The sequence below is a fragment of the Oenanthe melanoleuca genome, chromosome 1, assembly GCF_029582105.1.
Source record: "Oenanthe melanoleuca isolate GR-GAL-2019-014 chromosome 1, OMel1.0, whole genome shotgun sequence".
Taxonomy (NCBI): Eukaryota; Metazoa; Chordata; class Aves; order Passeriformes; family Muscicapidae; genus Oenanthe; species Oenanthe melanoleuca.
Window position 1 is genome coordinate 15,711,285 of NC_079333.1, and position 26,932 is coordinate 15,738,216.

The following is a 26,932-nucleotide window of genomic DNA, read 5'->3' on the forward strand; positions in this document are numbered from 1 at the left end:
CCACGGTTCCTCCTTTCATCTCTTCGGGGGGAAGGATATTGCGTGGATGATGACCAAGCACCCATCTGCATTCCCTCTTTCACCCTGTGGCATCCAGAGCTAAGCTGGTTGGTGTTGGTGGGTGCAGGAAGGTGGCAGAAGAGCTGGGTGCTGCTGTGGGAGCTGCCTCTGCCCGTTGGACACCCATGGTGGCTGTGGGGAGGATGCAGCCACTGGCCTCATCCCAGCAGGAGCCTGGGAACATATTGCACTTGTCAGATCTCCAAGATAATGCTCCTGTTCCCACCACCTTCCTGCTCTGCTGGGAATAGATAATGAAACTCCCTGGGAGTTTAGGGACTTTTTTCCAAGCCTTGCCAGGGCCTGTGACTCAGATTGCTGCTTCTGCCCTATTGCTGTGCCTTGCTCTCAGCCTTGGTGCTGCTGGAGAGTGGGTTGTGTGGGCTGGCCCCTGGTTTTGTAACTGGTGGGTTGTGGAAACCATATCTGCTGTCAAGGAGCTGGCTCTGGGGGTTTCTATCTGCTAAGCTGTTGTCCTGCACCAGCTGGGACACTCAGGGGCCATCACCCCGGCTCCTCCAGCCAGTGTCGTACTCGGTCTCCTGGGGGCTTCAGCCACTTTCCTCCTGTGCAGACCCGCCTTGAAGCACTGGGGAACAAACCAGCATGCCCAGAATCCCGTGACACTCAGCCAGAGCCCCGTGTGCTCCTCCATCCCTGGGGAGCCCATGGATGCTCCCCCAGGGGCGGGGGGAGATGTGGGAGGGGAGGGGCACGGGATGCCGATCATGGCAGGAATGCCTGAGGGACGTGTATCCCCAGGTGCCGGCGACACAGCACGGGGGGCGTGGGGACACTAGGCACAGGACCGACGGACACACACCAGGCTCCAGGTGCGGTCCCCGTGGGTGGCGTGGCGCCCGTGGCCGGGCCGAGGGCGGCTCCCGGTGAGTCACGGCGCTGCTCCCGCCCCTCCCCGGCCGCCTCATAAGGCGCCGCGGGCCGAGCGCCGCCGTGCCGAGCCGCGGGCTCTGCTCTCCCTGTGTGTCGGACAGCCTTGGGGGCACCGGCCGCGACCCGAGGGACCCCGGGAGGAGGATGCTGGGTGGTACGGGACTGTCCCAGACCCGGGGAGTGCTGGGTGGATACGGGATCGTCAGCCTGGAGAGTCCCGGGCGTAGCATTCTAAGGGTGTCATGGCCAGCTGGGGGAGTGCTGAGGAGGGGACCATCCCAAGCTCATAAGAAGCGCCCCTGTGTGCCCAGCACTGAGCTCCGTTTTTGTCTGCAGAGCCCCTGGGACGCCCTGCCTGGATCCTCTTGCTCTGCTGGGGCTTGGCTGCTTGCTGCACAGGTAAGTGGGGTTACTGGGGAGCCCAAGGCCAGCCCTGGGCTCTATGCCCCTCAAGAGGCCTGTTCAGGGGTCTTGGGATGAGCAGTGCCCCCGTCCCTTTATGGGGCCCTGCTTCCTCACCCACTATAAAAATGTGGGCTCTTGGTGTCACTCTTGACCTCCCGCCTCACCCCACTCTGCTCCCCCAGGTGCCATGGCCTCACAGCCGCCCAGCATCACCATCCTGCAGGTGCCAGCAGAGCTGCCTCGCCCAGGTGAGAGACCCTCTGGAGCACAGCAGGGCTAAGGAGGCTGCAGTGGGGGTCAGCTCCTGTGCCAGCCTCCAGCAGACACGAGGTGAATCCTCCACCCACAGCCAAGATTTCGGGGTGCTGATGAGATGGGGGAATGTTCCCCTTAGTTGGAGACGAGGGCTGTGGGGACCCTTGCAACCCCCCTGACCTTTATGCCCTGTCCGGCTGCAGGTGAGAATGTAACTGTGTCGTGTGAGGCGTGGAGCGAGCTTCCAGAGCTGACACTGCTCTACTGGCTGGAGAATGGCTCCTTCGTGGAGAGCCTGCACCCGGATGGAGCTGTGCGTGAGGGGACAGTGCAGTGAGTACAGGGACAGGGGCCTGGGGGTGGTGACAGCGGGGAACCCCTGGCTGGGGCAGGGCTTCTGGGTCTGTCTGTCTGGAGTGGCACTGACTGGTCCCTCCTGGGTCCACAGAGAGGAGCTGCAGGGCTCGGGGTGGGCTCTGCACCGTGATCTGCACTTCAGCTCCTTCGACAGCCAGCACCTGCACACCAACTTCACCTGCGTGGTGCTCAGTCCCCTCGGTGTCGACACCAGGGAGGTGCGCTGGCCGTCCCCAGCACTGGCCCCTGTCACTGGGAACAGTGGGGGCCTGGGCTGAGATGGGGGAGCGCCCTGCAGTGCAGCTCCCTGCTCTGACAGCCCCACACCACTGCATACACATGGGACACCTCCAGGGACGCCTGTCTCTGTAACCTGCTTTGGGGACTGTGTGGCCCCACATGTGCTGGCCCCACTGTGAGTGGGGCTCCTGGTGCCCTGAGCTGAGTCAGGAGCACTGCCTGGGCTGGAACTAGCCCTGCCCATAGCTGGCTCTGGGACCCCAGAGTTTATTAAAGTACAGCAAGGCTACCCAGTGTCACCTGCATCCTGGGGATGGTGCTGCCCAGGGGTGTAGAGGGCACTGTGGGATGAAGAGGGAGGGAGAGGAGGTAGCCCTAGTGCCCATGAAGGGCAGGCTCCATTCCTGACCCCCTTCCTGCCTGGTAAAGGGCTAGAGAGCCACAGTCAGTCCCAGTTCTGCCCAGCACAACAGATGTACCCTGCCCTGGAAGAGAGGGTGGGTGGAGAAGCCCTGGGGTGCAGGCACCCTAGAAGGTAGGCCCCTCACATGCCTCTGCACCTGGGGGTTTGGAGCTGTTCCTCAGCATGGCGTTGCTGAGTCCCCTCTGCTGCCCTATGGGGCAGCCCCCATGACTATCCTGTGCTGGCAGGACCCCTGCTCTTGGGTGCCAGCCCCCTTCTGGTTCCCTCAGGTGCTTGTGGGGGCTGTGACTCCCCTGGGCTGTGGGACAAGCTGGGGAACACATCCCAAACCCCTTGAGCAACACCTGGGCTATGGGCAGCACACTTCAGGATACTCAGAATATGGGAGGGATAGGGATGGGGAGGTTGGAGAAGCCTCCAGATGCAGCCCCCATGAGCTGCCCTCCACCCAGGGAGCCACAGGAGCCCCCTGGAGGCACCCTAGTCCCACAGACTCTTAGAAGCCAGGGGAAGGCAAGCAGTGGAGCAGGGACTGGCCCAAGGCAGCCCTGCTGCACCCCCTAGCCCTATTAATTCCAACCTCCATTCCTGGGAGAGTCTCTCCCAGACCCCACACACAGCTGCATCCTGACACCACAGCTGCTGCTCAGCCAATGTCCTGGGGGCAGTGGCACTATGGCCAGGCTGAGCTGGGGGCAGATACCTGCAATGCAGGACCCTTTGTGGGTATCTCCATGTCCCCTCTCTTGTCCTGCTGTCCCTGTGATGCTGGTGGCTCCATCCCCGACCTGTTCTCCTTGTTGCAGTGTGATGGCAGCCCCACACTCCTCTCTGCACAGCATGGCAGGGCTGGGTGCCATCTTGTGCCATGCTGTGTCACACTTTGTTGCCCACAGACCCCACTACAAACCACAGGTCAGAGCAGCTCAGAAATGTGCAAGGCCTTGTGCCCACAGCACACCCCCCCTACGACCAAGATCAAGACCTCCCTGTCCTAGCAGAGCTGATGGGACAGGAAAATTCCCTGCCACATGTCCCCATGGCCCAGAAGTGGGAGAGACTGTCCTGCAGGGACATCACCTCTCACAAAATCACAGTTGTAGGTGCTGAGCACAGTTGGAAACAGCTGGAAGAGGGTGATATCAGTAAACTCAAACTTCTGGAAAAGCAGGATGAGGACCTCCTTGTCTCCTTATGGAACAGGTCCTTGGTAGGGACACTGTAGCCGATGTCCATCATGAAGATGACATCCCAGTTGAAGGGCAGGGTGCCCATTTTCCAGAGGGAGGTGGAGCAGCCAACATGGATGGGTTGGTGGCACTGGGATGCTCCCGTGTACACAGTAGCAGCTAAGAAGGTGGGGGCCATGTCCAACACCATCTCCTTGATGAGGTGGAGGTCTTGCTGGTGTAGGGGGCTGCCAGTGGCCAGTGTCCTGCCCAGCAGATGCTCCATGGTGGGCAGAGCCACCCTGAGGGAAGCCCCCAGATGCTGTGGTGTTGTGAACAGGGAAGCAACTGTTTGCTCTGCAAGTGGCTGGGGAGGTGTGGCAGCAGGAGCCAGGTCAGGGAGGGTGGTGGGGCCTGGAAGGGGCTGCTGAGAGACACAGGGCAGGCTGGGGGAAAGCACCCAGCTTCATCACAGGGCAGAGCCCCTCCTCGACACACGTCCCAGCAATGACCCAGACACTGATGCTGGCACCAGCTGTGACCTGCCCTGCTGTATCACCCACCAGGAGCAATCCCACTGGGATCTCAGCCAGCAGCATGTCCTGAGCCTCTGGGTGCATGGGTGCAGGGTGCTCTTGACCTGGGATGCAGTGCTTGCCCCGGTCTCCATCATGCTGCTGAGAACAGTGTAGGCTGTGGCTCAGATCAGCAGCAATACCTCTCCCTGGGGACCCAGGTCTGCACAGCAGGGCACAACACACTTGGAGGTTCAGAGACAAAGGACGGGGACCATGAGGCCAATGCTCATGACACTGGGATGACAACCTGCAGCTAGGCCCCCCAGCTTCACTTCCAAACCAAAGTGAACCCCCAAGACTTTATCACTCATGTGGTTCAGCCACCTCTGACTCCTCCCATGCTGGCAGTGGTGACTTGGCCATGCTCACCCATCACCCCCACATATCAGCAGGGTTCATGTCCATCAGGAGCAGGGTCCACCCCAGACAAGGGGCACCTTCAGCCAGCAGGGAGATGGACAACAGCTAGATATGGGGGGATATCCATGGATGATGAGGGGTCAGGGGGATGAGAGTTGGAGGTGCTGGGGACACTGAGGAGGAGAGGTCCTGGGGCTTGCTGGGATGGCACACCAGGGATTTGCTGTAGTGGGGGAAGTGCACTATCCCTGGCTGAAGGGAGGAATCCAGCTGGGGGAACCTGGTGAGGAGAAGGAGACACTGTCCTCTTGGGCCACCTGGGATGAGAAGTAAGCTCTGGTGTGAGGAGAGCCTGGCCAGGGCAGCCCTGGAGGCCGAGGAGGAAGGGAAAGTAAAACCACAATGCTCTGTGCTTGCCTTCCTGTAAATAGGTTTGGTTCTCATTAGGGGCTGATTCTGCTTACTGTGACTTGTGGATGTGTTCACGTGGAAGTAGGATGCCTCAAAGCATCGGTGACCGTGGGTATGTCTGTGCTGCAGCAGGAATACCTCTGAAGGGAATGTGGCCAAGGATTGAACACACTGGAGAAGGTACACCTTGAAGCATCTGTGGCTGTGCTGGAGGTTATGCTGGAACACCTCAAAGTGCATGGCCATGCATAAGCCCCCAGCAGAGCTGGTACACCCCTGGAGGCAGTGCAGCCATGCAGAAGGCCAAACTAGAGCAGGTATATGCCCCACACCTGGAAAGGTTCAGTGTTGGATGGGGCCTGGCGAGCAACCTGGTCCAGTGGAAGGTGTCCCTGCTCATAGTAGGGGATTGGAACAAGATGAGCTTTAAGGTCCCTCCTAACCCAAAACATTCTGTGATTCTATCATTTTGTGAACACATGTGGATGTTTTATGGATATTTTATGGATATTTCATAGGAGTGGTCCATTGACTAAGGGAATGATATCTGTGCATGATAGCTAAGGGAGGGAAGGGGCTGGTGGGTATTGGATACCACAGACCTGAGCAGGATGTACATGGCATAGAATAAGGGATGGACAATGTACTGTGTTGGGCAGAGAAGTTCCATTTATTTCCTGGGGCTGTGGTTTGGATTTTTGTTGGAAGGAGCATTGATAAACCAGGGATGTTTCAGTCAATGCTGAGCATCAAGGCCTTTGGTGCTCCTCATGCTGCCCCACCAGCAAGTAGAGTGAGGGTGTGAAAGGAGTTAGAAAGGGCCATGGCCAGGACATTGGACCCCAGCTGAGCCCAGACATTTTCCTAACCACAGCTTGTCATGGTCAGCAGTAAAATTGGGTGAGGTTGGTCTGGGGGGTTCACTGCTCAGGGTAGAAACAGGAAAGTTGTACAGACAAATCCCTGGCTTTAAGCCAGGTATCACCAACAGCATTTTGATCATGGGATGGTTTCAATGACAACAAGCCTACTGATGACACACTGGGTATACCTGTCTCAGAGGGGAAAGGATCTTTATGCAGGAGTTAGTGGGGCATGTTGAGTGAGCCTTAAATTGGATTTGAAGGGGGAAGGGGATAAAAACCAGGTCACTTGAGATAAGCCTGGGAGCAGCTTGACACTGTTCTAAGGATGGCACGTTAGTGAGGTCATTCAGGCTACCATTTCAGTAGACAAAGGAAATGGAGATCCATGAAGCAGCAAGAGTGCAAGTGTTATTGATGTACTAGAAACCATGGAAGCTCCTGAGAATGGTCACTCAGGAATTTGGGGAGCTTCTCTCCCCAAAAAGGCATCAGGATTGATAACCCAACTACAGTGCATCTGGCCCAGTGCCTGCAGTGTGGGCAGCAAACAGGAGATCCTGGAGGAGGAAAACTATGGAATAGCTGCCATCACAAAGAAATGATGGGATGACTGGCATCATTGGAATGGTGCAGTGGATGGTGGTGAACTCTTCAGAAGGTACAGGCAAGGAATGAGAGCTAGTGAGGTAGTCCTGTATGCAAGGAAGTGTTTTGCCAGCCTAGAGCTTGACAGTGGTGATGCAAGTGTTGAGGGTTGGTAAGTAAGAAAAAGTCAACAGGGAAAAGTCAACAGGGCAGATATCCAGGTGGGAGCTGGGTACAGGTCACCCAACCAAGAGCCAAGAGGCAGACAAGAAGTTTCATGATGGCCAGTCCTTGTCGTCATGGGAGCTACAACACAGGAGACATCTGCCGAAAATATAATCCCACAATGGTGGGAGGCCATCCTGGGTACAGTGACCTTGAAAGGATAGAGTTCTGGATTCTTGGAGCAGTAAGGAGTGGAGTCAGTAGAACTGCCACCTTGGACTCCCTGAGAGCAGACTTTGGCCTATTCAAGGGCCTGGTTGACAGAGTCCCTTGGAGGCTGTCCTGAAGGGCAAAGGACCCCAGGAAGGCTGGATGTGCTGTAAGAAGGAATCTCCAGGGCACCAGGAGCAGGCTATGCTGAAAGAAGAGCCAGAGGGAGAACTTTGTCTGTAACTCAGAGTAAAAAGGAGAGTTTATGACATTTGAAAGAAGGGGCAGCAAGTCAGGAAACCAACAAGGATGTTATAAGGTTATCCAGACAGAAAATGAGAAGAATGGAAGCCCATCTGGCCACTGCTGCAAAAGACAATAAAATAAACGTTTCTATAAATGCATTAACCACAAAACTAGGGTTAAGGAGAATCTCCTTCATTGGATGGCTGGGAAAACCTAGAGACAAAGAATGAGGAAGAGTCTCAGGTACCTTGAAAGGTGATGGAGCAGACCATCCTGAGTGCCATCATGTGGCATGTGCAGAACAACCAGGGATCAGGCCCAGCCAACGTGAGTTTGTGAAAGGCAAGACCTGCTTGACCGACCTGGCTTCTGTGATAAGATGACCTGTGGGTGAGTGAAAGGCTGTGGATGTGTCTTCCTGGGCTTTAGTAAAGCCTTTGACACCATTTCCCACAGCTTTCTGGAGAAACTGTCTGCTTATGGCTTGCACAAGTGCACTGTTTGCTAGGGAAAAAAAAACCAAAAGCCTGGATGTCCAGGCTCTGAATGGCACCCTAACCTCCTGACTTTGTCCAAATGTTCTTACCATGGTACCAGTATCAGTCATTCCCAGAGGGATCTGGAGTATGTAAAGGCCAGGCATTATTTTTGAAAAAGCAGTAAACAGCTTTCCAGTTGAATCACAGCAAATTTTAGTCTTTATTCCTTACATGTACCCTACTAGAGTGCCTTTGCTCCACAGCACATTGCCTCATGAATTTTTTTTAGGGTACTCCTATTGCATTTCCTTGTGAGGCTGCTTACGAGTTCTTGCAAATAATCTCACTGCTTATTCAGGACAGTTAGTCCAGGCTAGCAGCAGAAATTCTAGCATTCAGTAGGTACTCTGAATGAAAACAGGAATGTAAAACATGCCACAAAGGTTGTGTTTTCCATGCTGGATCATGGAGAAGCATACACAGTGTTTGAACAGTTGAGAGCCAGTTGTGCCTCTGCTAAGCTATGACTGAAAAATTCATAGAATCAGAGAATATCCTGTGTTGGAAGGGACCCACAAGGATCATTGATGCCAGTTCTTGGCCCTGCACAGAACACTCCAACAATCCTACCTGTGCCTGAGAGCATTGTCCAAATGCTTGTTAAGCTCTGGCAGTCTTGAGGCCATAACCACTGCCCTGGGGAGCCTGTTCACTGCCTAACCACCCTCTGGGGGAAGAACCTTTTCCTAATATCCAGCCTCAACCTCATCTTCAGGCCATTCTCTCAGGTCCTGCTCCTGGTCACAGAGAGCGGAGATCAGTGCCTGCCCCTCTGCTCCCTCTCATGAGGTTTCTCATCACAGTCTCTTCTTCAGGCTGAACAAGCCAGGTGACCTCAGCCATTCCTCTTATGGTTTTCCAGTTACTCCCTCCAGTTGGCTGAGCAGGCTTTCCAAATCTGCCTGAAGTTCTGTTTTAAACCTTTGTCCAAAGTCCCCAGGAAGCAGGCAGAGCAGCGTATGTCCCATAAGGACAGTCACAGGGCTCAGCAGCACAGAGCCATGAGGTGAGCAGAGCACCAGAGGTGCTGCCTCTGTCCCTGCACAGCAGGCTGGCCAGCCCCCTGTGAACACAGGTCACCAGCCAAGCATGCCAGCTTCCCTCCCAGAGTGAGCAGGGAGCTGGCTAAGCATTTCCAGGCGAGCCCTTTGTGCCTGACAGTGTGGTACAGGTGGTTTTAATGCTTGGGGCAGACCTTGGACCAGCCTCCTGCCTGGTGGGGGAATGCCAAGGGGTGCTGGCCTATGAAAACATAGAAGAGCAGCATCGAGGGGAAGAGAGAAGGCACTGCTGCCTGCCCTGCAGACTGACCCCACTCCCAGCTGAGAAGTTCAGCCAAGCAGGACACTGAGCACGGACAAACCCATCTGCTGGCACCCAGAGAAAGAGTAAGTCACTGTTTTGGCTCTAGAAGAGGGGGTAAATAAGAGAGAAACATTTAATAGCTTGTATTTTCATGAATGAGGCTGTTTCTCTCCATTTCCAGTAACTCTTCTTAGCAGGTATTTGTGTTTCAAATTTGTTGGTTTGTAATCAGGGTGAAGTAACAGATTCTGCAAAATTTGCCTTTCATGTGTTGCAATTGTTTATATGCTGTATCTGTATGCCTAAGGTAATAATTAATATTTCTGTGAATAATAACCACAAAGAATGGTGGAGAGATTTTGTTCTGTTTTGCAAAGACTCCTTTAGGCAAATCTTAAAAGGGGACAGGAATTTTCATGAGACTTATTCCAGCTGACAGAATTTGAGACATTTTGTTCAGTTAAAACTGCCTTGAGAAAAGCATTGGAAGAGAAGGTTCAAGGAAAGAGCATTTAGGACCTCTGTTTTATTCTGCCATTTAATTTATAAATAAAGTCAGTGATACAGTAAGGACAAACTAAAGTAAAGACACTATCTCTATGTAGCTCTGGAGTCTCAATGGCAATGACAACATCCACTGTTTGAATGAACAGAGCTGAGATATCTGGCCCCAAGGTGCCCTGCTCCAGAGTTTTAGTCTCCAGCTGCTTAGTGACCACTAATATTTCATACCAGTTTTTTTATCATGCAGCTTTCTGCTCTCACTTTTTTTCCCCCCTAATTTAGGATCTGAACAATAGAAAATTAAGTGCCACAGTAGACTCCAATTTTCAGCATTATATTTTGGGATTAGCAAATCTTTAGTTTCATGTAACATTTAACTTGAACTTTTGTCCAGGTCACATTAGAAAGGGTACTGGGAAATAACCAAAATTGCAGTCAAGTTTTCTTTCCTAAAGTTCACTCGGTGTAAGTGCCTTTGTTCCAGGGAGTAGTTGGTTTGACATAAAAAATGAAAATTTAAAAAAGTCTTTTAAAAATAAACATAAGTACTTCAGTGTTGAAGTGCTCAGCTTGAGCCACCAAAGGCAGCTCTGGTTTTTGGACAGTGCTGACCACCCATCCTTGGGTCACCTGGCTTCCCAAAAGGTGTCTCTTTCTGAGGACACATGAATAAACAGGGCTTTGACTGTGCACACCTTACAATTACAAAAGTACTTGTATGAAAATACAGTTGTGTATTTGTGAGCCTTCACATTCATGCTTTATGCATGGATATACACTTGTGGGGTTTTTTGAATACATGAACTTTAAATCCCAGGGAGCACAACCCCACCAATCTTTCTACCTTCCATCTGTGCAAAACAGTTCTTTCCTCCCAGGCTGGTAAATCTTTATAACACTTCCTTCTCACTTTTCAGTTATGTAAATGCTTATCCTGATGCATTTCAAATGTGAATACCCATGTCTGTGTGTGTCTGCCTTCCCAGACAGCATGTACTGTGCACACCTGCAAGCTGGAATAGCTCCAGGTGTGTTCTGGCAAAGCAAATCCTGCCACCATCCTGGTCCCCTACTCTTTATTAGGAAAAGTGCAGGCTGCATGTATGAAATACAGCATGAAAATGAAGTTCTGCTCTCTCAGGGCTGGGAATAATCAGGCTGTGACCTGCTGAGGGTGACTTTCAGCTGGAGGAAAACAGGAGGTATCACCACTCCTCATTGTTTGGGAGGAGATGTCCTCCTTTCCCTTGAGTTTTGCCCATTATTCTGCCTCCCTGCAGTTCATGTCACAGCCCTCCCTGTTCTAATATTTGCCTCTGCTGTGGACAGAAGCTGTGCATAGCATGGACAGGCTTGAGGATTTTACAGAGGTGTTAATAGATGAATTGCCTCTCCTGGAGTCTGTGTACACCTGCAAATCAAAATACCCATACAGTGAACATTTCAAGGGTCAGTGTGTTGTTCAAGTTCAGTGCTACAGCATTGCCTATTTTATCTTGCATTTTTATCTTGTGGGGAAGGAATTTGTTCCACTACACTTGAGCACTCCACTGCTACAACCTAATGCCAGTAACACTGGCTTCAGCTGCACAAGCAGACACAAATATAATTTTCAAGCTATTGACAACAAGAATTAATCATGCTGCAGCCTGAAAGGCTGTAGAACTTCAGCTTTGATCACAAACTTATTTGCCTCAATTTATCTACAGACTAACTAAATAACTACAGTATTTGTTTAAGCAAAGAGACGGAAAACAAAATTCCTCTAGCCATCAGCCCACTTAGGGAATTCCTAAAATTCCCATCGAGTAAAAAAGAGCAAATTCAGCATTTTGTTTTCCTCAAGACCACAGTCTCCCTAGGGCTTTCTGATCAGATTATATAGCTAGTCTGCAATCAAGACTCAGATTAGGCTTATTAATTGCATTTTCCTGTAATCTTGTATTTTAACACCTGCTCAGTTCAAAATGCCATTTTGATCTAAAATGGGTGGGTTTGCTATTCATCCTGTGTACATTACTCTAGCTGCACAAGATTATATAGATTTAAGCTCCTCTTTGCTTAATACACCACTTTCAGATTGGTGTATGTTAGCACAAGTGATCAATTAGTTTTTTTTAATTAGTTTTTTTCTGAAGAAATAATGGAAGAAATCAATTTTATAGGCTTGGAACTTCCATTAAAGAGGATAAACTTTCCTTGTGACAGTAGCATTCTCACACAATAGTCAAAGCTTTTTATTGATTTTTTGCCGTTTTTAAATATACAGACCTGCAATTAGAGGGGGGAAAAAAGTGAAATTATCAAAGCAGATTTAAAAAACCTGAAATAATGCTACTACTAAATAAGCACTGAAAATCTCCTTTAGCAGTCAAAACCTGTGAAGCAAAAGGAACAGGGATGGAGTCTTGTGCTAGAAGACTTTTGGGATAACACATAATATCCCAACCATGTGTTTCCATGATGGAAGGAGGATACGCATCTAAATCCATGCATGTTTGTTTGGATTCTGATGGATGGAGCCCAAATGTTATCAGCTAAGCTAAACCTGATTGGTTGGCTGCAAACCAGTGGAGAACCTTTAAAGGTTCTCCACTCTTCAGGTACTGAGAAAAATAAGGAAACAAGAGTTAAAACTAATGAGGATGCATCAAAGTATTTTAGTCTAATGTTTTGTGAGTATTAAGCCCTCAAATGTTAAGTGGAAAAAGCAGTATCACTCCTTTTGGCACAGGTGGGAGTTTGAATCTCTTTTACATAGTCCAAACACATGTTGTCAACATTTGTTGTCTAAGATTTCTTGCAAATACTACCTCCAACACAGAAAAATCCAAATAATTTCATTTAGTTGGGAAACTGTGTTGATATTACAGATTTCTGGTCTATCACAACTGTTAGCCACTATTAAGGACTGAGAATATAAGCAGTGTGGAGGTCTAGTAATAGGATTTCCAATGTGATTAAATGCTTAGATAGTGGAAACATTTCTAGCAATAATGATACCACAACATCTACACCTTGGGTGAGTCTGACCTTTGGAGTTAAACATCAGCCAGCAGCTGGACTGGAATTTCTGGTATGTTCCACAACATAGATTAAATCTTTGATTAAAAAACTTAAATATCTGCATCCTTCTGTCATGGTTTGGGAATGGTATTCTCCACTTCAGTACTCCCGCTAAAAAAGCCTCCCACACTCCTCTCCCCCTACCTCCAACTGGAGGCCCAAAAGGCAAAGCTCACAGGTTGAGGTAAGAACAGTTTACTGGAAACAGCAATGAGATAAGAAACCACACAGGAACAGGAAGAAGAATATTAATGAGAAGTCTACAAACCTGTAGGTGTATTGCCATGTTTCTGAAGTGCTGCAAACAAACATTCTAAATGTGAATCAGTCTTTTTACATGATAAGGACCAAATTCTGTCTAGCATGTGCCCTACTGCTGCTTTCACTAGAACCTGTCAGCTTTGGTCAAAATTTGTCTCTAATGCTTCTTGGTGCTTCAAAACAGTTACATCAAATAGACAAACTTTCCTACATCTTTATAATTTGTGTTAAGAAATTGCACTGTGCTTGACTGCCTGTACCATCATATAATAATATGTCAGGAAAACACAGATGTTCCTGGTAAAATTCAACTCCACTCTGAAAACCAAAGGGCTGGCAGCTGATAATCCAAAATCCCACCAAACATGCTCCCAACCATTTGAGGTGGCCCATGGCTGGGACGAAAACTTGTTCCATTGTCATAGGTATGTGTGGAGTTGCTATTTTGCTTTGCCAAGGTAACTGAAGTGGGGGCAGAGAAACTGACCAAGCCTGGATCTATCCTATAGTAGTTGCTGTGCAAGACATAATGAGAGATGGTCCCTGGTCCTCAAAACTTACATACTAAGGCTGGAGCAGATGTAGCTTCACATGGATCAAAATCAGGTTGTATCAGCACTTCACATATCTCAGAGGGAGATGTGCTTGGCCCAGCAATACTTCTGCCCTTAACTGCTCTCCCTGCCTCTTCCCAGTATATTCCACACTCAGTTTAAGGGAAACATTATCACAATATTAGTTAGCAATTCAGGTGTAAAATCTATCGCCTCTAGCCTTTCTCAGACTGCCTCACTCAGTGAAGTGGAGAACAGGGTCCTTTGTCACCTCTGTCTGGTTCAAAGCAAAGAAAGCAGAAAGGAGAAACAAGCAGGAATTGTCCTGCACAACTCCTCGTCCTGTCCTTACCTCTGTACAGGCCAGGCCAAGGAGCTGTCTGCATGGAGAAGAATGTGTCCAAGCTGTCTTATAAGCAGATGAAACCATTTAGAGCAAAAGAAGAATGATAAAAGAATCACAAACTTTAGTCACAATCTATTTTCTAAATCAGTGTAGCTGTGCTTTCCCATTAGTGCAGAACTGCAATATGGCTCTAAATAGATGTGACAGATAATGAGTGGAAAAGCAAAGTAATATTAACCATTGAGAGATCTTCAGTATAATAAAGAAATTGTTTTTCCTCAGTAGGTAAAGCCAAGTGATCTAAATCACTCAGTAAAAGGAGGAGACACTTGGCAGCTTGGCACCAGTGCTAATGAAGCCAGTAGCCTGCCCTGCTTTCTGCATTTGTCTGGCTCTCATTTTGGCCAGATTCCTTGTCATACACACCAGTTTTGTGAGAAGTCAGAAGAACCACACGCTAATTTTCACTAAGGAAAACACAATTCGCAACTGCAGCTGTTCCGTGGCTATCCATGACTGTGATTACTGCCTGGCAAACTTGATGTGTAACTGCAAAACAGTGCTGCCTTCTACAATGGAAAAAACTACCTACAACAGCCACCTGACCATCTGGTTCACAGACACCTCTGTGCTGGAGATGGTCCTCAACTTCACAAGGGTGTGGGATTTGAAGCTGTCCTTCTGTGGCACCACTCCTCTCCCAACGGAGTATTTGGCCATTTGGGGACTTCTAAAGCTCCGGGTAAACAAGATCAAGGGACAATTTCCAGAGCAGAGTGTAACCATCTCCAGCAGCAGCAACAACGACAAAGACTTGCTTGAGATGCACAACAAAGAAAGGCAAATGCTTGCACATATTTCTTTTCTGGATACCTCACTTTTCAATGGATATTCATTGGTGAAGTCATACAGTGTGGAAAACGTCTCTAGTATCATGAAGCACTTTCCCAGCCTGCTGTACTCTGATGTTTTCTCAACTTCAGACAATGAGAGTTATGTTGTAACATTCATTTACTGAGTTATTTAACACAGTCAGAAGGGAGAGGCATGGGAGGCTAAGAGTGATGGGATACCTTTATGTCTGTCTGGTTTGTCCAGGAGGATGTATTAGGAGACTGTGAGAGAACTCTACAAGGAGGTGTTTGAAGTAAAAGACTCATCAGATTAATTCAGCAAACTCTTTCTTAAAGAACAAAGTAAATGTGAAACTGTTTTCCAAAGCATTGTTAGATTTTTTTTGTTTATATATTCTAAGCCAAGAATTGAAATCTGTAGATAGATTTTGTTTTAAGGTTGTGTCTCAGACAGAAAAAAGCATTTAGGATTTAGAGATTTAGGAAACAGAGGTATTGGACTTCCCTCTGTGAGACAGGTATTTCCCTACATCTGTCCTTTCTTCCTTATCTCACATGTAATCTTTATTTCCAGATCATAGAGTACTCTGGGTTGGAAGGAACCCACAAGGATCATTAAGTCTAACCCTTAAGTGAATAGCTCATGTGGAGATTGAGCTAAGGACCTCAGTGTTACTAACACTCACCCCCCAGCTTGGTGACACCCCACTGGACCACTTCAGCTGATCCATATTTTCCAGGGAAAGGCTGCCACCTGCATGATGGATGTGCTGAGACCTTGCAGTTTTCCCAAATGCAGGGAGCTTCAACTTTTGTGATAATGGCAAACTCCCATATGAGAGTAGAAATACTCCATACAATGGCTCTTATCTGACAAGGGAGGAGAGCGTCAGGCAGACAGTTCTCAGATGTGTTGCATGAGAAAGGTGGTTATCCCCTGAAAAACATACACTGGGACTATTAAAATAACCAAAGTCTGCTCCTTGCCCGTGTCTGCAGGTTTTGGATTCTGTGAGATACGACTAAGGCTGGATCCGTCCATATAGTACAATAAAGGCTTTGAAGCAGGAAGTTTCAAATCCTTGCATTGACAACAATGGATTACATGAAACTGAGACAAAATACAAGAAAACTTCTGCCCAGAGAAGATGTGGCTGCCCCATCCCTGGAAGTGTCCAAGGCCAGGCTGGATGGAACTTGGAGCAACCTGGTCTAGTGGAAGGTGTCCCTGCCCATGGCAGGGGGCATTGAACTGGGTGGTCTTTAAGGGCCCTTCCAACCCAAACCAATCTGTGATTCCATGATTCTCTGTGCACTTAGGGGAATGGCTATCAACATTCTGAGGAACCAGTGAAGCTGCTGCAATTTTAAAGACTATTTTTATTTTAAACATTCATGTTGATATAACTGTAATCAATGATGGAGCAGTTTTTGTAGGAAGCAAAACATGTCCATCCCCTTCCCCATTACTGTGAGCTTTCCCACTGAAATCAACAATGTGCAGTTTCATTTATCAGCACCTTGGCAACAAACCATAAGCCTTTTTCTCCAAATTACAGGTATTTCTAGTGATACCTCTAATGACTGTCTATTACAGACACAGGCACATAACCAGAAGCTCCCTTCTCCACCTGTCTCTGCAAGAGAAGTAACCTTGCCTTCACAAACCAGCAACTCACAAATCCTACCTATGATAGTGTTGTGCTAAAAAAAAAAAAAAAAAAAAAAAAAAAGCCAGTACACACAAATATATTGATTTCTAAATGTTACCTAGGCTTCCTCCAAAATCTAGAAAAATGAAACCTAGATGATCTTCAGTAAAGATCTACTGTCCTCTGGTAAAAAATGTGCTGAAATCTCATTAATTCCCCATTACCATGACAGTGGTGCCCAAAAATTCACACATGCGGCAGTAGCTGAGGTTACATGTATTCTGGCCTTGTGGGGGAGAAATGAGGTTAATAAATCCATGGGCTTTCTAGCAGAGCAAATTAATTTTCCAGTTACTTTTGCCACTATAGTGTTCTCAATAAGGCTGGTGCAGAAGTCCTTTTATTCCAGTGCCCAAGTAAGCACTGCAGGAGTTTTTTCCTGGAAAGAGCAAAAAAATCCTTCACTAGAGAAACCCACAGCTCCGATATTGTGGTGATCCTCCAACGGCCCTACTTCTGTTCCAGCGGATACCAAGAACCTGATTCTCCCAATTCTATTTTATATGGCTTTGCCCTATGGGAGTACGGCATTAAGGAGCTCGCAGAATTTTTCCACAGCAATGTCTCCAAAACGCGTGTACGCCTGGTGCAATAAAAGAAATAAATTAATAAAACAAACTCAAACATGATGAACCTTTTCTTTAATATAAATCACATTATACTTACATCACCCGCCCCACCCCTTCCTCCCCCCCCTTTTCGTTCGTTCTCCTCTCCCGACACAAGATGGCGGCGGCCGTGAGGGGACAGCGGGGGCGGGGCGGGCGGCTCGAGCCCTGCTCCGCGCGCTGCCCGCCGCGCAGGCGCAGTGCCGCGCGCTCCGCTGGCCGGGCCGGCGGCAGGGGGCGCTGCGGGCGGCTGTGCCATGCTCGCGGGGCCGGGCCTGGGCCGCGGCGCGGGGCGGCCGGAGCGGGCGGCACCGGGGCCTGGCGGCGCGGCCGGTCGGTGCCCGGCGGGATGTTCCGCAAGGTGCGGAGGGTGAATGTGCGCAAGCGGAACGACTCGGAGGAGGAGGATGAGGAGCGCGACGAGGAGCCGCCTCAGGAGCCGGCGCCGGCGGTCGGCACGGCTGAGGAAGGGCCCAGCGAGGCCTCCATGCCGCTGGCGTCGGGCGCCGGGCTCCTGCCGCTGCCCGCCGGCTGTGTGCCCCTCGCCCTGCCCGGCAGCCCCGCGGCCTTCGCCTGCGCCGCCAGCTACGGCGCGGCTCTCGGCTTGGGGCTGGGCTTGATGGGAGGCGACCGAGCAGGCCTGGGGGCTCTGGCGGCGCCCGCTGCCCTGCGCCCCCCGCCGCCGCCGCCGCAGCCCCAGCAGGGCAATGGGCTGCCGGCCGCCGGGCGCCCCAAGGAGAAGAAGCGCTCGCGGGAGAACAAAGAGGTGCCGAGGGCCAGCCTGCTCAGCTTCCAGGACGAGGAGGAGGGTGAGGCGGGTGGTTGCTTCTTGCGGGAGTGGAAGGGACCCGGAGCTGCTCAGCCTGCAATGGGCCTCTCGTCTTGAAGAGCCGGGACCCGTATTTATTTTTTGATGCAGTCCCCCGTGTGGCGTGGGGTGATGTGGGATCACATAAGAGGGGGCGAGCCCTGAGGGCGCGGTACGGGCAGGGAGGGAGCAGCGTCGGGCCCGCGCCTTCCCCGGCCCGACCTGACCTGGCTCCCGCGGGGCCAGCGCGCTCCGAGCGGCCGTACAGGTGGTGTAACTGTGGTCAAATGGCCTCTGCTTCTGGGTCCTGGTGCGTCACCTGTGCTGCGTTCGCACCTGGCAGGCCCGCAGGCTTGTGCGCGACTAGGTGCAGCCCATAGTCTCCCCCTGGAGCCGGCCTCTGTCCCGTGGCTTTGTGTGGAGTTTGTTTTAATCTGATGTGGCTGGTGTTCACCTCGCACTCACTGCCTGTTGCCCGAACACTTCGTATAGTTTTGAGTCGTCTTAGAAGGAGTTCTCTTGAAATCACTGAAACTTGGTTTCTTGGTTTCATGGCTTGAAATCTTGATGGAAGTACTGAAAACGTACAAATAGACTCTCAGTATAGACTCTGAGAGAGCCCTACAATGCTTGTTAATCGCATTGTGGAGATCCAGGTACAAAATTAAGAGGTTTCATAAATAAGTATGCTTGACAGATCTAATGTAATGTTATCCAATTTCTCTTTTAAAGAAACTGAAGAAGTTTTCAAAGTGAAGAAATCAAGTTACAGCAAAAAGATTGTAAAACAGTTGAAGAAAGAATACAAAGAAGATCTTGAAAAATCGAAAGTTAGAACAGAGGTCAATTCTCCAACAGATGGTAACTGCAAAACTAATAGTAACTTTTACAGTGGAAAATATGAAGTACTATAATTTAATTTCTTGTTTCAAGATGAATTGTTTGATGATTTCACAGATGAAATGTGTTACTTGAGCCTTAGGAATTCTGTTCTGCAGTTGGTAGAGAGTTCTTTGATTCTCATGTAGAAATTAGCATAAAAGGATGGAACTTCTCAGCTCTGTTAGATGGTTGTCAGTAGGCATCAGTATTCTGAATTGCTCAACAGAGCAACTCCTCAACAGAGGAGTTGAATTAGGAAGGAATTACATTAGTTTGAAAATGTACCTGGTGCTTGTCTGACATGAAGTGTCCTTGTAATGCTTTTTATTTGAAAAGGAAGATTGTTGGGGTGAACACAGTGGTGGTCTTTGTCATTAAGTTAATTGTTCAAAAGCTGCCTGTTTCAGGACTTCGAGTAGACTTGATTAAGATGATAGACTAAAAGTGTTGGAGCAAAAGTAAGTGTTAACAATGTGCAGTCCTTGAGAGCTTGAAATAGAGCCTGGAACTTCAGTTTGATTGTACTGTTGGTTTTTGGGAAGCTCATTGGTAAAGCATAGTAGAAAACCTTTTCTGCTTAAGGTTTTACATAGATTATGTGATGCTCTGAGCATGAGCTGGAAGGCTTATGATCTAAAGATTGTAGTGATCTAGAGAAGCACATGGGGGTTGAACATGGTCCCATGCAGGAAATACCCTTTTAAAATTTAATTAAATTGTTTTTATAGGTTTTGCCTGCGTTTAGAAAACCCACAGATTGTTTGTTATTAGAATCCTTAAATTGCCTATGCAGTGGTGTGGGGCATGAGCAAAACCAGAAATTACCACTTCTGTGGCTAATGTTCAGGTCATCTGTGGAAACCTGGATTCTTGCTTCTGTCACAAAGGTCCTTAAAACATTGCATTTTGCACATGGCTACATGGGCCATATTTATTTAATTTCTGTTTGTTTTGTTCTCCTTAATTCATGTGGCTATAGTTCAAAGACTTCAAGGCTGCTACTGAGAGAGTAGCTTGGATTCTCTAAACAAATGCTTGAGAGTGAAACCTCAGATATGTGCAGATTGGGTAGCTGGGTTTGATATGAATTTTTTTACATATTATCTGTACTTGCTGCCTGTTCTGTATGTTACCCACCTAAGGTAGGGTGTAGCCCAAGAAGAAAATGAAAGGTTCTTTTGAAATCAGTTGGATCTTGTAGAAAGATTTGGTGTAACACAGGCAGTGCTTTCTCATTGCATATGTAAGAGACTTTGACAAGGTTGCACAAGGTTGAGTTTCCCCACTTTCTTAACACTTGACAGTATAGTGAATGTTTAGAGGTTAGTGGGGCCTGCCTTGTCACATTTTATTTTGAGAGGATGTCTTTGATTTAATCACAATTTAAAAAGTATCTTTTCCTTGATCTCAAACAGTAAAATTATTTTTCAGCATTTTCATTTGATTTTCACTTTTGATTGTTATATTTATTTAAAAAAAACACTTCTGAGTGATCTTTATAAAAGGAGTAAAACATAGACTTTGCTATCTTATCAGTTGAAGCACCACTAGAAAAGACAGGACAGAATAAGGATATAGGCCAAGAAGATGGGACTGCAAACAGTGAGCATGGTGAAGAAGAAATGGAAGTTGAAAGTGAGAAGGAAGAAGAAAAACCAAAAGCTGGTGGTGCTTTTTCAAGTGCTCTATCATCACTGAATGTTCTCCGCCCAGGTTGGTCTTTGTAATAGGTCTGATAAGTTACCAAGTGATTTAGCCAGTGTTTACAGCAGACTGATGTTTGTGAGAGATTAGGAAATAGTTTCCAACAATTTATAGCATCTGAAAATTCAAAAAAACTGGTGTTTTCTAAAGCTGTTCAGTTTTACAAGTTTTGTGAGAGAAAATGTTTTGCTATAGACTGCTTCATCCTGATGTAGGACGCAGGAATTTGTCTCTCAAGTAGGTGACAAACTGAAAAAAAATCTAGATTCGGAATAGGTGACTTCACATGAGATTTAACTGCTTTCAGTTAAAATTTCTTCTTTAATTCAAATGTTTCAATTAGGGGTCTGCAAGGTATCAGAAGTATTTTCCTATCCTGTTTTGTATACTGAAGTTCTAGTCAGGCCCTGAGGCCAAAGAAATCCCTCTGAGAAAATATTTTTGAAGCTAGTTTGCTAAATAAGTCTGTTCCCCAAATACCACATGTGTGTCCTGGGTGCACACATTGATTTATATGACTTACATAAGTTTTGCTTACGTAAGTTTTGTGCTGTAGATTTCAGAGTTTTCAGTTAGGTCTTAGGCTTTTCATGTTTCCCCTTGACTTTGCAGTCTTCTGTGTATTAACTGTGTCTGGTTTGATGTCCTCTTAATCTCTGACTGATGATTGTCTTTAGAAGCAGTTGATGCTTTTTATTCCCCCAAAATAAGAAGAGCTGGGAGCAATATTGGGGTAGGAAGTGGCACAGTCATGCACCTAATTTTCTTCCTCCCTTTGCAATAGTCATCTCCAGTAAAGGGCATCCTCTTCTTTAGGAATATTTCCCATAGAAATACCAGGCTCCTATGACATGAGCTGCTGGAAGCAGAGCCAGACTTTCTGTGACAATCCCAACTTTGAGGTTTTCTGGTCAGAAAGTTGACATGTTTAGCGTCTAAGTTGCTTACACATGTTTTCTGTGAGTACGGATTTGTTTCCTCCCATGTGTTTTTTTTTTTTTTTTTTTCCTGTGTGCACAGATGATTTAGTACAGTGACAGAGCTGAGCAATAAGAAATAGTAACACCTGTTTTGTTGCAGTGATTGTTTAACAGTGCTCACATCTGTCTCCAGGAGAAATTCCAGATGCTGCTTTTATTCATGCCGCTAGGAAAAAGCGTCAAATGGCTCGTGAACTTGGAGACTTTACCCCCGTTGACAGTGAACCAGGTAAAGGCCGCCTTGTTCGAGAAGATGAAAATGATGCCAGTGATGATGAAGATGATGACGAGAAGAGGAGGATAGTTTTTACAGTGAAGGAAAAATCCCAAAGGCAAAAGATTGCTGAGGAAATAGGTAAACCCTTTTTTGGAAGGTCAGCTGATGAATATTCACACTGTTTTTATTGCCAGTGCTCCCATTCAGCATTTTTAAACAACATGTTTTTCAAACAATCTGGAGTTGCATAACATTTCTGAGGGAAAGTACTACATAATGGAATATGCTTGTAAAATTTTGAGCATAAAACTATGTTCCTGTTCACACTGCTGATTGTAATAGAAACTTACACTAAGGATCAGTTCTTGTTTTTCTTGTACTCTGTCTTTAGAAAGCATATAGTTGTGAAAAGAAAAACATTTGATATAGAATTCTTCTTGCTAGCAAGCAGGTAAAATAACCTTTTGGAAAAGGAGTTAGACAGTAGAGGGTTTTACCAGCAGTGAATTGCAATTTTTACCATTGTATCTTTCAAGCAGAACCCCTGTGCTGATAATTCACAGACCAGTGTCCTTAATTCCTCATGAAGAGGAAAGGAAGATGCACTGAGATGTTCTCATTGAGGCATGGTTTCAGGTTTTTGAATTTGTGGCCCTTATAATTATGAAAGCATTATCTTCTTTTTCTTGTATGAAGGTATTGAGGGAAGCGATGATGAAGCACTAGTGGCAGGGGAGCAAGATGAAGAACTCAGTAGATGGGAGCAAGAGCAGATACGAAAAGGAATCAACATACCCCAGGCATGTATATAGTTGTGCACTCTTATTTGATTTGTTTCTGCAAGTATTGGCTAAATCCTTTACAAACTTGAATAGTTCACAGAAGGCTGTTTCATTTGAGAAATTAAATCTGTAAGTTCTGATGCTCTTTAAAGAAAAATAGTGTAAGTATTTAGAATAGTAATGATGCTAAGAATTAGTCCATTTACCTTCTATTAGGGCATTTGTTTCTTCTGCCTTAGATATTGAATGCTTAAATTGCCTTGATAATTATGTTTTGTAATCATATCTGCTTACATTTTTCACTTTGCTTTGAGATGTGTAAAAGAGTAAGTTTTCCCTTTCTTTAAGGCCTAATATAGTACAATTGCATTTCCTCTGCTACTAGGTTCAACCAAGTCAGCCTGCAGAAGTGAATAATGTGTACTACCAGAACACTTACCAGACACTGTCTTATGGTTCATCATATGGCATTCCATACACCTATGCTACGTATGGATCATCGGATACCAAGTCTCAAAAAGCAGATAATACAGTTCCTTTCAAAACTCCCAGTAATGAGATGACTCCTGTTACTATTGATTTGGTAAAGAAACAGCTTAAAGACAGGTAGGACAGACCATCTTTTTAGACTTAAAGACCTGTCCCCTAGGTTTCTGTTCCTCAGGTGTCTTTTAGTCTCGGTGAGCAAACACAGAGTTTCATCGCTGGAAAAGTACTGACTGGCACATCCATTAAAAAAAAAAAAAGGCAAACAAAAAAGCTCAAAGTGAAGATGACATTGACACTATGTTCGAAAATCTCCTTGGATTGCTTCTCTGGAAGTGAAGCTTTAAATATGAGGCCACTGATGTTGTTGAAGAGAGGTCTGAGTTGCATCTTCTGGACACTGCACAGTCTTATAGTGAAGAAATGAAAGGCCAGTGAGGTGTTTAGCTTATCAAGCTGCATTCCTTTAAACTGTGAATCAGAGATTTCCCCTTCAGTAGATAAAGAATTTAATTTTTAGTGTATACAGGGATTTTTTGGCTTAAACACTGTAATCTGCTTGTCAGGTATGCAAAAGATATGGAATGAACAACACAGTTGCAATGAGAAATCATATGTAATGAACAGCTTGCACTTACATGTCTTCAGAATTGGTTAGTATGCCCCTTGTAGTGTTGCAGCCTTTGACAGTGAATCTAGTTAGTCGAGGAAAAAGACTGCTTTGTAAAAGCTGTAGTTCCCATCAACCCCCAGTCTGTCCAGCCAGCTTTTTATTAGGGACAGCCTTGCACTGTTCTGTGTGCTATCAGCTCCTGTAAAAGTTTGTAGGAATGGCCAATACAGTGCACTATAGCATAGTCCAGCAAATGAGTTGCAGTCATTGGCCTTGCAGTTCATGAAGTGAGGGGAAAAGGTGACAAATCAAAGATCGAGAATGTCTTTGCAAAATTTCCGGTATAGAGGCTCAGTACTTGCACTGTACTGTCTGTTTGATGTCTCAATGGTCTGAAATAGACAGACTTTTGGATGTAAATTTACTATTTATCCATTGCCCTTCAGGTTGGACTCTATGAAAGAAATGCACAAAGCTAATCGGCAGCAATATGAGAAACATCAGCAAAGCCAAGAGGACTCTACCAAGGCAATTGAAAGATTAGAAGGGTCTTCTGGGGGTATTGGTGAACGGTATAAGTTTTTGCAAGAAATGCGAGGGTATGTCCAAGACTTGCTTGAGTGTTTCAGTGAAAAGGTAAGGATGCAAAAACATTAATCTCTTTACAAAAAAAAAAAAAAAAAAAAAAAAGTCTCATATTACATGCCAAACACCACAACTCCCTTTTTCAAAAAATGTTCTTTGAGAGCATATTCTTCAAAAGGTTTGGTTATTTGAGGATTGAAAAGAACATTTTATCATGCTAAGCTGGTAATCAGAAATTTCTCCACCCAGCTCACTGACTTTAGATTGCCTAAAATCTTGCAGATTTTATGTCTTCAGGATTTTGGTAGATACTCTGGCATTTCAGCTTTACTCAGATACTCGTTTTTACTTGAGTGGGATATCAGGTTAGCAAAAATAAGGGCTGAATTATGACATTGCTACTTTCTGGGTGCTTGGTGTACACAATAACAGAGACTTGTATTTTCTGTGCTGTAAACTTCCTCCTGCCAGATGTTTCTTGCTGTTGCTCTGGAGTCTGAAGGAGAGAAGTTTTAAAGCTAGCATAGCTGTTCAAAGATAGCCACACTTAAAAATATATTTCTTTAATGTAGTGTGATACTTCTAAGCATCTCTAAGTCAAGAACTTACTCTTTTTTCTTATGTTATACACTGTGCTTTGATTACTTACTCTGTTGTAAATATAATAAACTCCTGAAAAAAAATACATATTACACATGTTATATATACATATTAGGCACACACAGGAGCTGTAGAATTCAGTTAGCAGTATATTGGCTATTTCTTCATTGTCTTCTGACTTGAATATAGTAGTAGTATATTAATTTCTTACTATCTTGTCAGCATAATTGAGTAGTTCTAAGCTATTGCTTACCTAGCCCGTTAGGTGTGGGAGAGGAATGGAAAAACATTTTGGGTGCTGATGGGTTAGATGTGAATTGTCCACTGTTAGTGGACACTGTTAGAGTCCAGTCTTCGTTCTGTAAAAGTGAAGAGTAATTGTGTCATGAGCAAACCCAGGAAGTGTGGGACAGTTAATTCACCCAGCTGATTGATTAGTGTAACTAATTAGTTGCAGTTGATTGTTCATTTAAGAAGCCCTATTCCTGAGTCTGTATTAGCATTAGCTGTTGAAGATTAATGAAGGTACTTTCCTAAGCAGCGTTGGCAGTGCTGGTCATCCAGATGGCTAAATTCCTACTAAAGATAAATTTTTACATTATTACTCTGAGATAAATTTGTATTTCAGAAGTCAGGTTAAGTATCTGTGTCTCTATTCAGTATTTGCTTTCTAAAGACCTTTTGTTAAATTACTTTTGTGATAGCTGTAAACCATGTATGGAGGTTCTCCTTGATAGCAAAAGCTGTCTTGTTCAAATGTTTTTAAGATGTAGCTTTTATCATCTCAGGCTTCTTAGGGGCATTCATAGAGTTTTGCTGGTTTTAGGTGGAGGTTGTTGCTGTACTTGTATGTAAAGTGAGTTGCAAAAGCAGCAGTTGATGTGGTCAGTCCAACAGGAGCATTTCATTTATTTTGATATTGTTTGGCCAGGTAACATAGTTTGGAATTCAGTGTTTTCAGTATGACAAGAGTACTGGCAAATTCATAACCAGTAGCCCACAGGACACTGAAAAATTTTCTAAAAAGAAGGTGTTGGGAGGGGACAAAGTCTAGTAATAAAATCAATATCAGTTTTTATTTAAAGGAAATGCAGTTGAATGGTAAATTCTTCTAATCTTTTTAGTGAGAGATAAATTACCTTCAGCTTTTTTGTAGAACCTATGTCCCTGACTGCTTCTATTTAAAGTGTTGTTTTTATATGTAGTTATACATGAGAATATGTGTATATATACATATATATACATATATTATACCATAGTGTATATACATATATATATATACATACATATATGAAAACACATCTCTAAATATGGTATTTTGATGAGATTCTGAATGTTAGGATCACTTTGCCCATTCCTAAGACTCAGCACAGAGTATAACAAGACATCTATTACACAGATTCTTGAAACAAGCACTGGAAAGGTCAAATCCTGTGTACTACCTTTCATCCCCCATAAATAAGAAAACGAGGAGAATGGAAGATGATGACTTCCTTCAGAAGTAATTACTGTCAAAATTGTGCTTTCTGAGAAGGCTGGCGAGTCACAGTGGCATTTTTACATTTTGAATGTAGGAATGTACAGTGGATACAGAAGGATTGCATTGTTCTGGGCATACCTTTGACAGCACAATTAGATGAACTGTTACTTTACCTGCAAAAGTGAATTACCAAAACATTCTGTGTGTCAGAATTATCCTTGTGATCTAAATGTTTAGAGACCTTTCTGCTTTTCCTCTTCCATTGTTTACAGGGAAAGTGAACAAAAAAATCCTCTTGAAAACACTGAATTTAAGGTACTGACTAAACAAAACAGGGCATGAGGGCTGTAACTTTATAGTAGTCAGTGAAATTGTCAGCCACTCATAAACCACAGTATTGATTAGAGAAGGATAAGGACTTCTAAGTTTCTTGTATTCTGAATGGGAAAGATATTGAGTGGATTCATATATCTGAATACATCATTAAATTTCTTCTTTAATCTTGAGAAAATTACAGAAGGAACCACTAGGGTTGCTTTGAAAAATTTTCATTTAACTTTTGCAGTCTTAGTATTTCCTCAGTATGCATAAGGGAAGAAGCTGTGTTTTCTGTGGTAAACTGCAGTAAAGCTAGTGTTTTTAAACTATGATTTCTGTTTTCAGAACTGTCTTAAATTCAGAGTATAAACTTCCAGCACTTGGAAGTTTGTTCCCTCCTTGTCTTTCTCTCTACTCTTTTCTCAAAAAGAAAGGTCTGTGTATATTTTGAGTTGGTGCAGAGCTGCTTTTATTTTAATCCCTGGAGCCTGGTTTTTCCCACA

General features: G+C 45.9%; 3 protein-coding genes across 5 annotated transcripts in view; all 3 read left to right on the top strand.

Annotated features, from left to right (window-relative positions):
- Positions 1 to 797: 797 nt before the first annotated feature.
- On the top strand, positions 798 to 17,016 carry IL18BP (interleukin 18 binding protein). 2 transcript variants are annotated; one of them, XM_056496184.1, is made up of 5 exons: positions 798 to 1,108; positions 1,291 to 1,353; positions 1,542 to 1,607; positions 1,818 to 1,927; positions 15,654 to 17,016. In XM_056496184.1, the coding sequence occupies exons 1-5, from the start codon at positions 1,099 to 1,101 to the stop codon at positions 15,678 to 15,680; spliced, it is 276 nt and encodes a 91-aa protein (XP_056352159.1). In that variant the 5' UTR covers positions 798 to 1,098; the 3' UTR covers positions 15,681 to 17,016. The 2 variants fall into 2 exon arrangements, with proteins under 2 accessions (XP_056352159.1, XP_056352149.1); XM_056496174.1 differs by lacking the exon at positions 15,654 to 17,016 and adding an exon at positions 2,063 to 3,963 and having other exon boundaries at positions 805 to 1,108; positions 1,818 to 1,947.
- C1H21orf62 (chromosome 1 C21orf62 homolog) lies at positions 8,555 to 15,020 on the top strand. The gene is made up of 2 exons (XM_056496161.1): positions 8,555 to 9,152; positions 14,083 to 15,020. Exon 2 carries the CDS (start codon positions 14,153 to 14,155, stop codon positions 14,816 to 14,818), a length of 666 nt encoding a protein of 221 aa, XP_056352136.1. The 5' UTR covers positions 8,555 to 9,152; positions 14,083 to 14,152; the 3' UTR covers positions 14,819 to 15,020.
- A 199-nt stretch (positions 17,017 to 17,215) lies between the features above and the next one.
- Positions 17,216 to 26,932, top strand: part of PAXBP1 (PAX3 and PAX7 binding protein 1) — a 31,325-nt gene continuing 21,608 nt past the window's right edge. The window contains exons 1-7 of one of the 2 annotated variants that reach the window (XM_056494145.1): positions 17,216 to 17,783; positions 18,515 to 18,643; positions 20,201 to 20,377; positions 21,482 to 21,703; positions 22,262 to 22,365; positions 22,733 to 22,953; positions 23,893 to 24,082. In XM_056494145.1, the coding sequence (XP_056350120.1) occupies positions 17,324 to 17,783; positions 18,515 to 18,643; positions 20,201 to 20,377; positions 21,482 to 21,703; positions 22,262 to 22,365; positions 22,733 to 22,953; positions 23,893 to 24,082 (1,503 nt within the window). In that variant the 5' untranslated portion in view covers positions 17,216 to 17,323. The remainder of the gene's footprint in view (positions 17,784 to 18,514; positions 18,644 to 20,200; positions 20,378 to 21,481; positions 21,704 to 22,261; positions 22,366 to 22,732; positions 22,954 to 23,892; positions 24,083 to 26,932) is intronic. The other variant, XM_056494232.1, reaches the window with a different exon arrangement.

Excerpts from the sequence above, each read along its gene's own strand:
- IL18BP (XM_056496174.1), top strand. Across the intron at positions 1,608-1,817 it reads AGCAGAGCTGCCTCGCCCAG|GTGAGAATGTAACTGTGTCG; the intron begins GTGAGAGACCCT and ends GTCCGGCTGCAG. Across the intron at positions 1,948-2,062 it reads GTGCGTGAGGGGACAGTGCA|AGAGGAGCTGCAGGGCTCGG; the intron begins GTGAGTACAGGG and ends CTGGGTCCACAG.
- C1H21orf62 (XM_056496161.1), top strand. The coding sequence starts at position 14,153 with ATGAAGCCAGTAGCCTGCCCTGCTTTCTGCATTTGTCTGGCTCTCATT.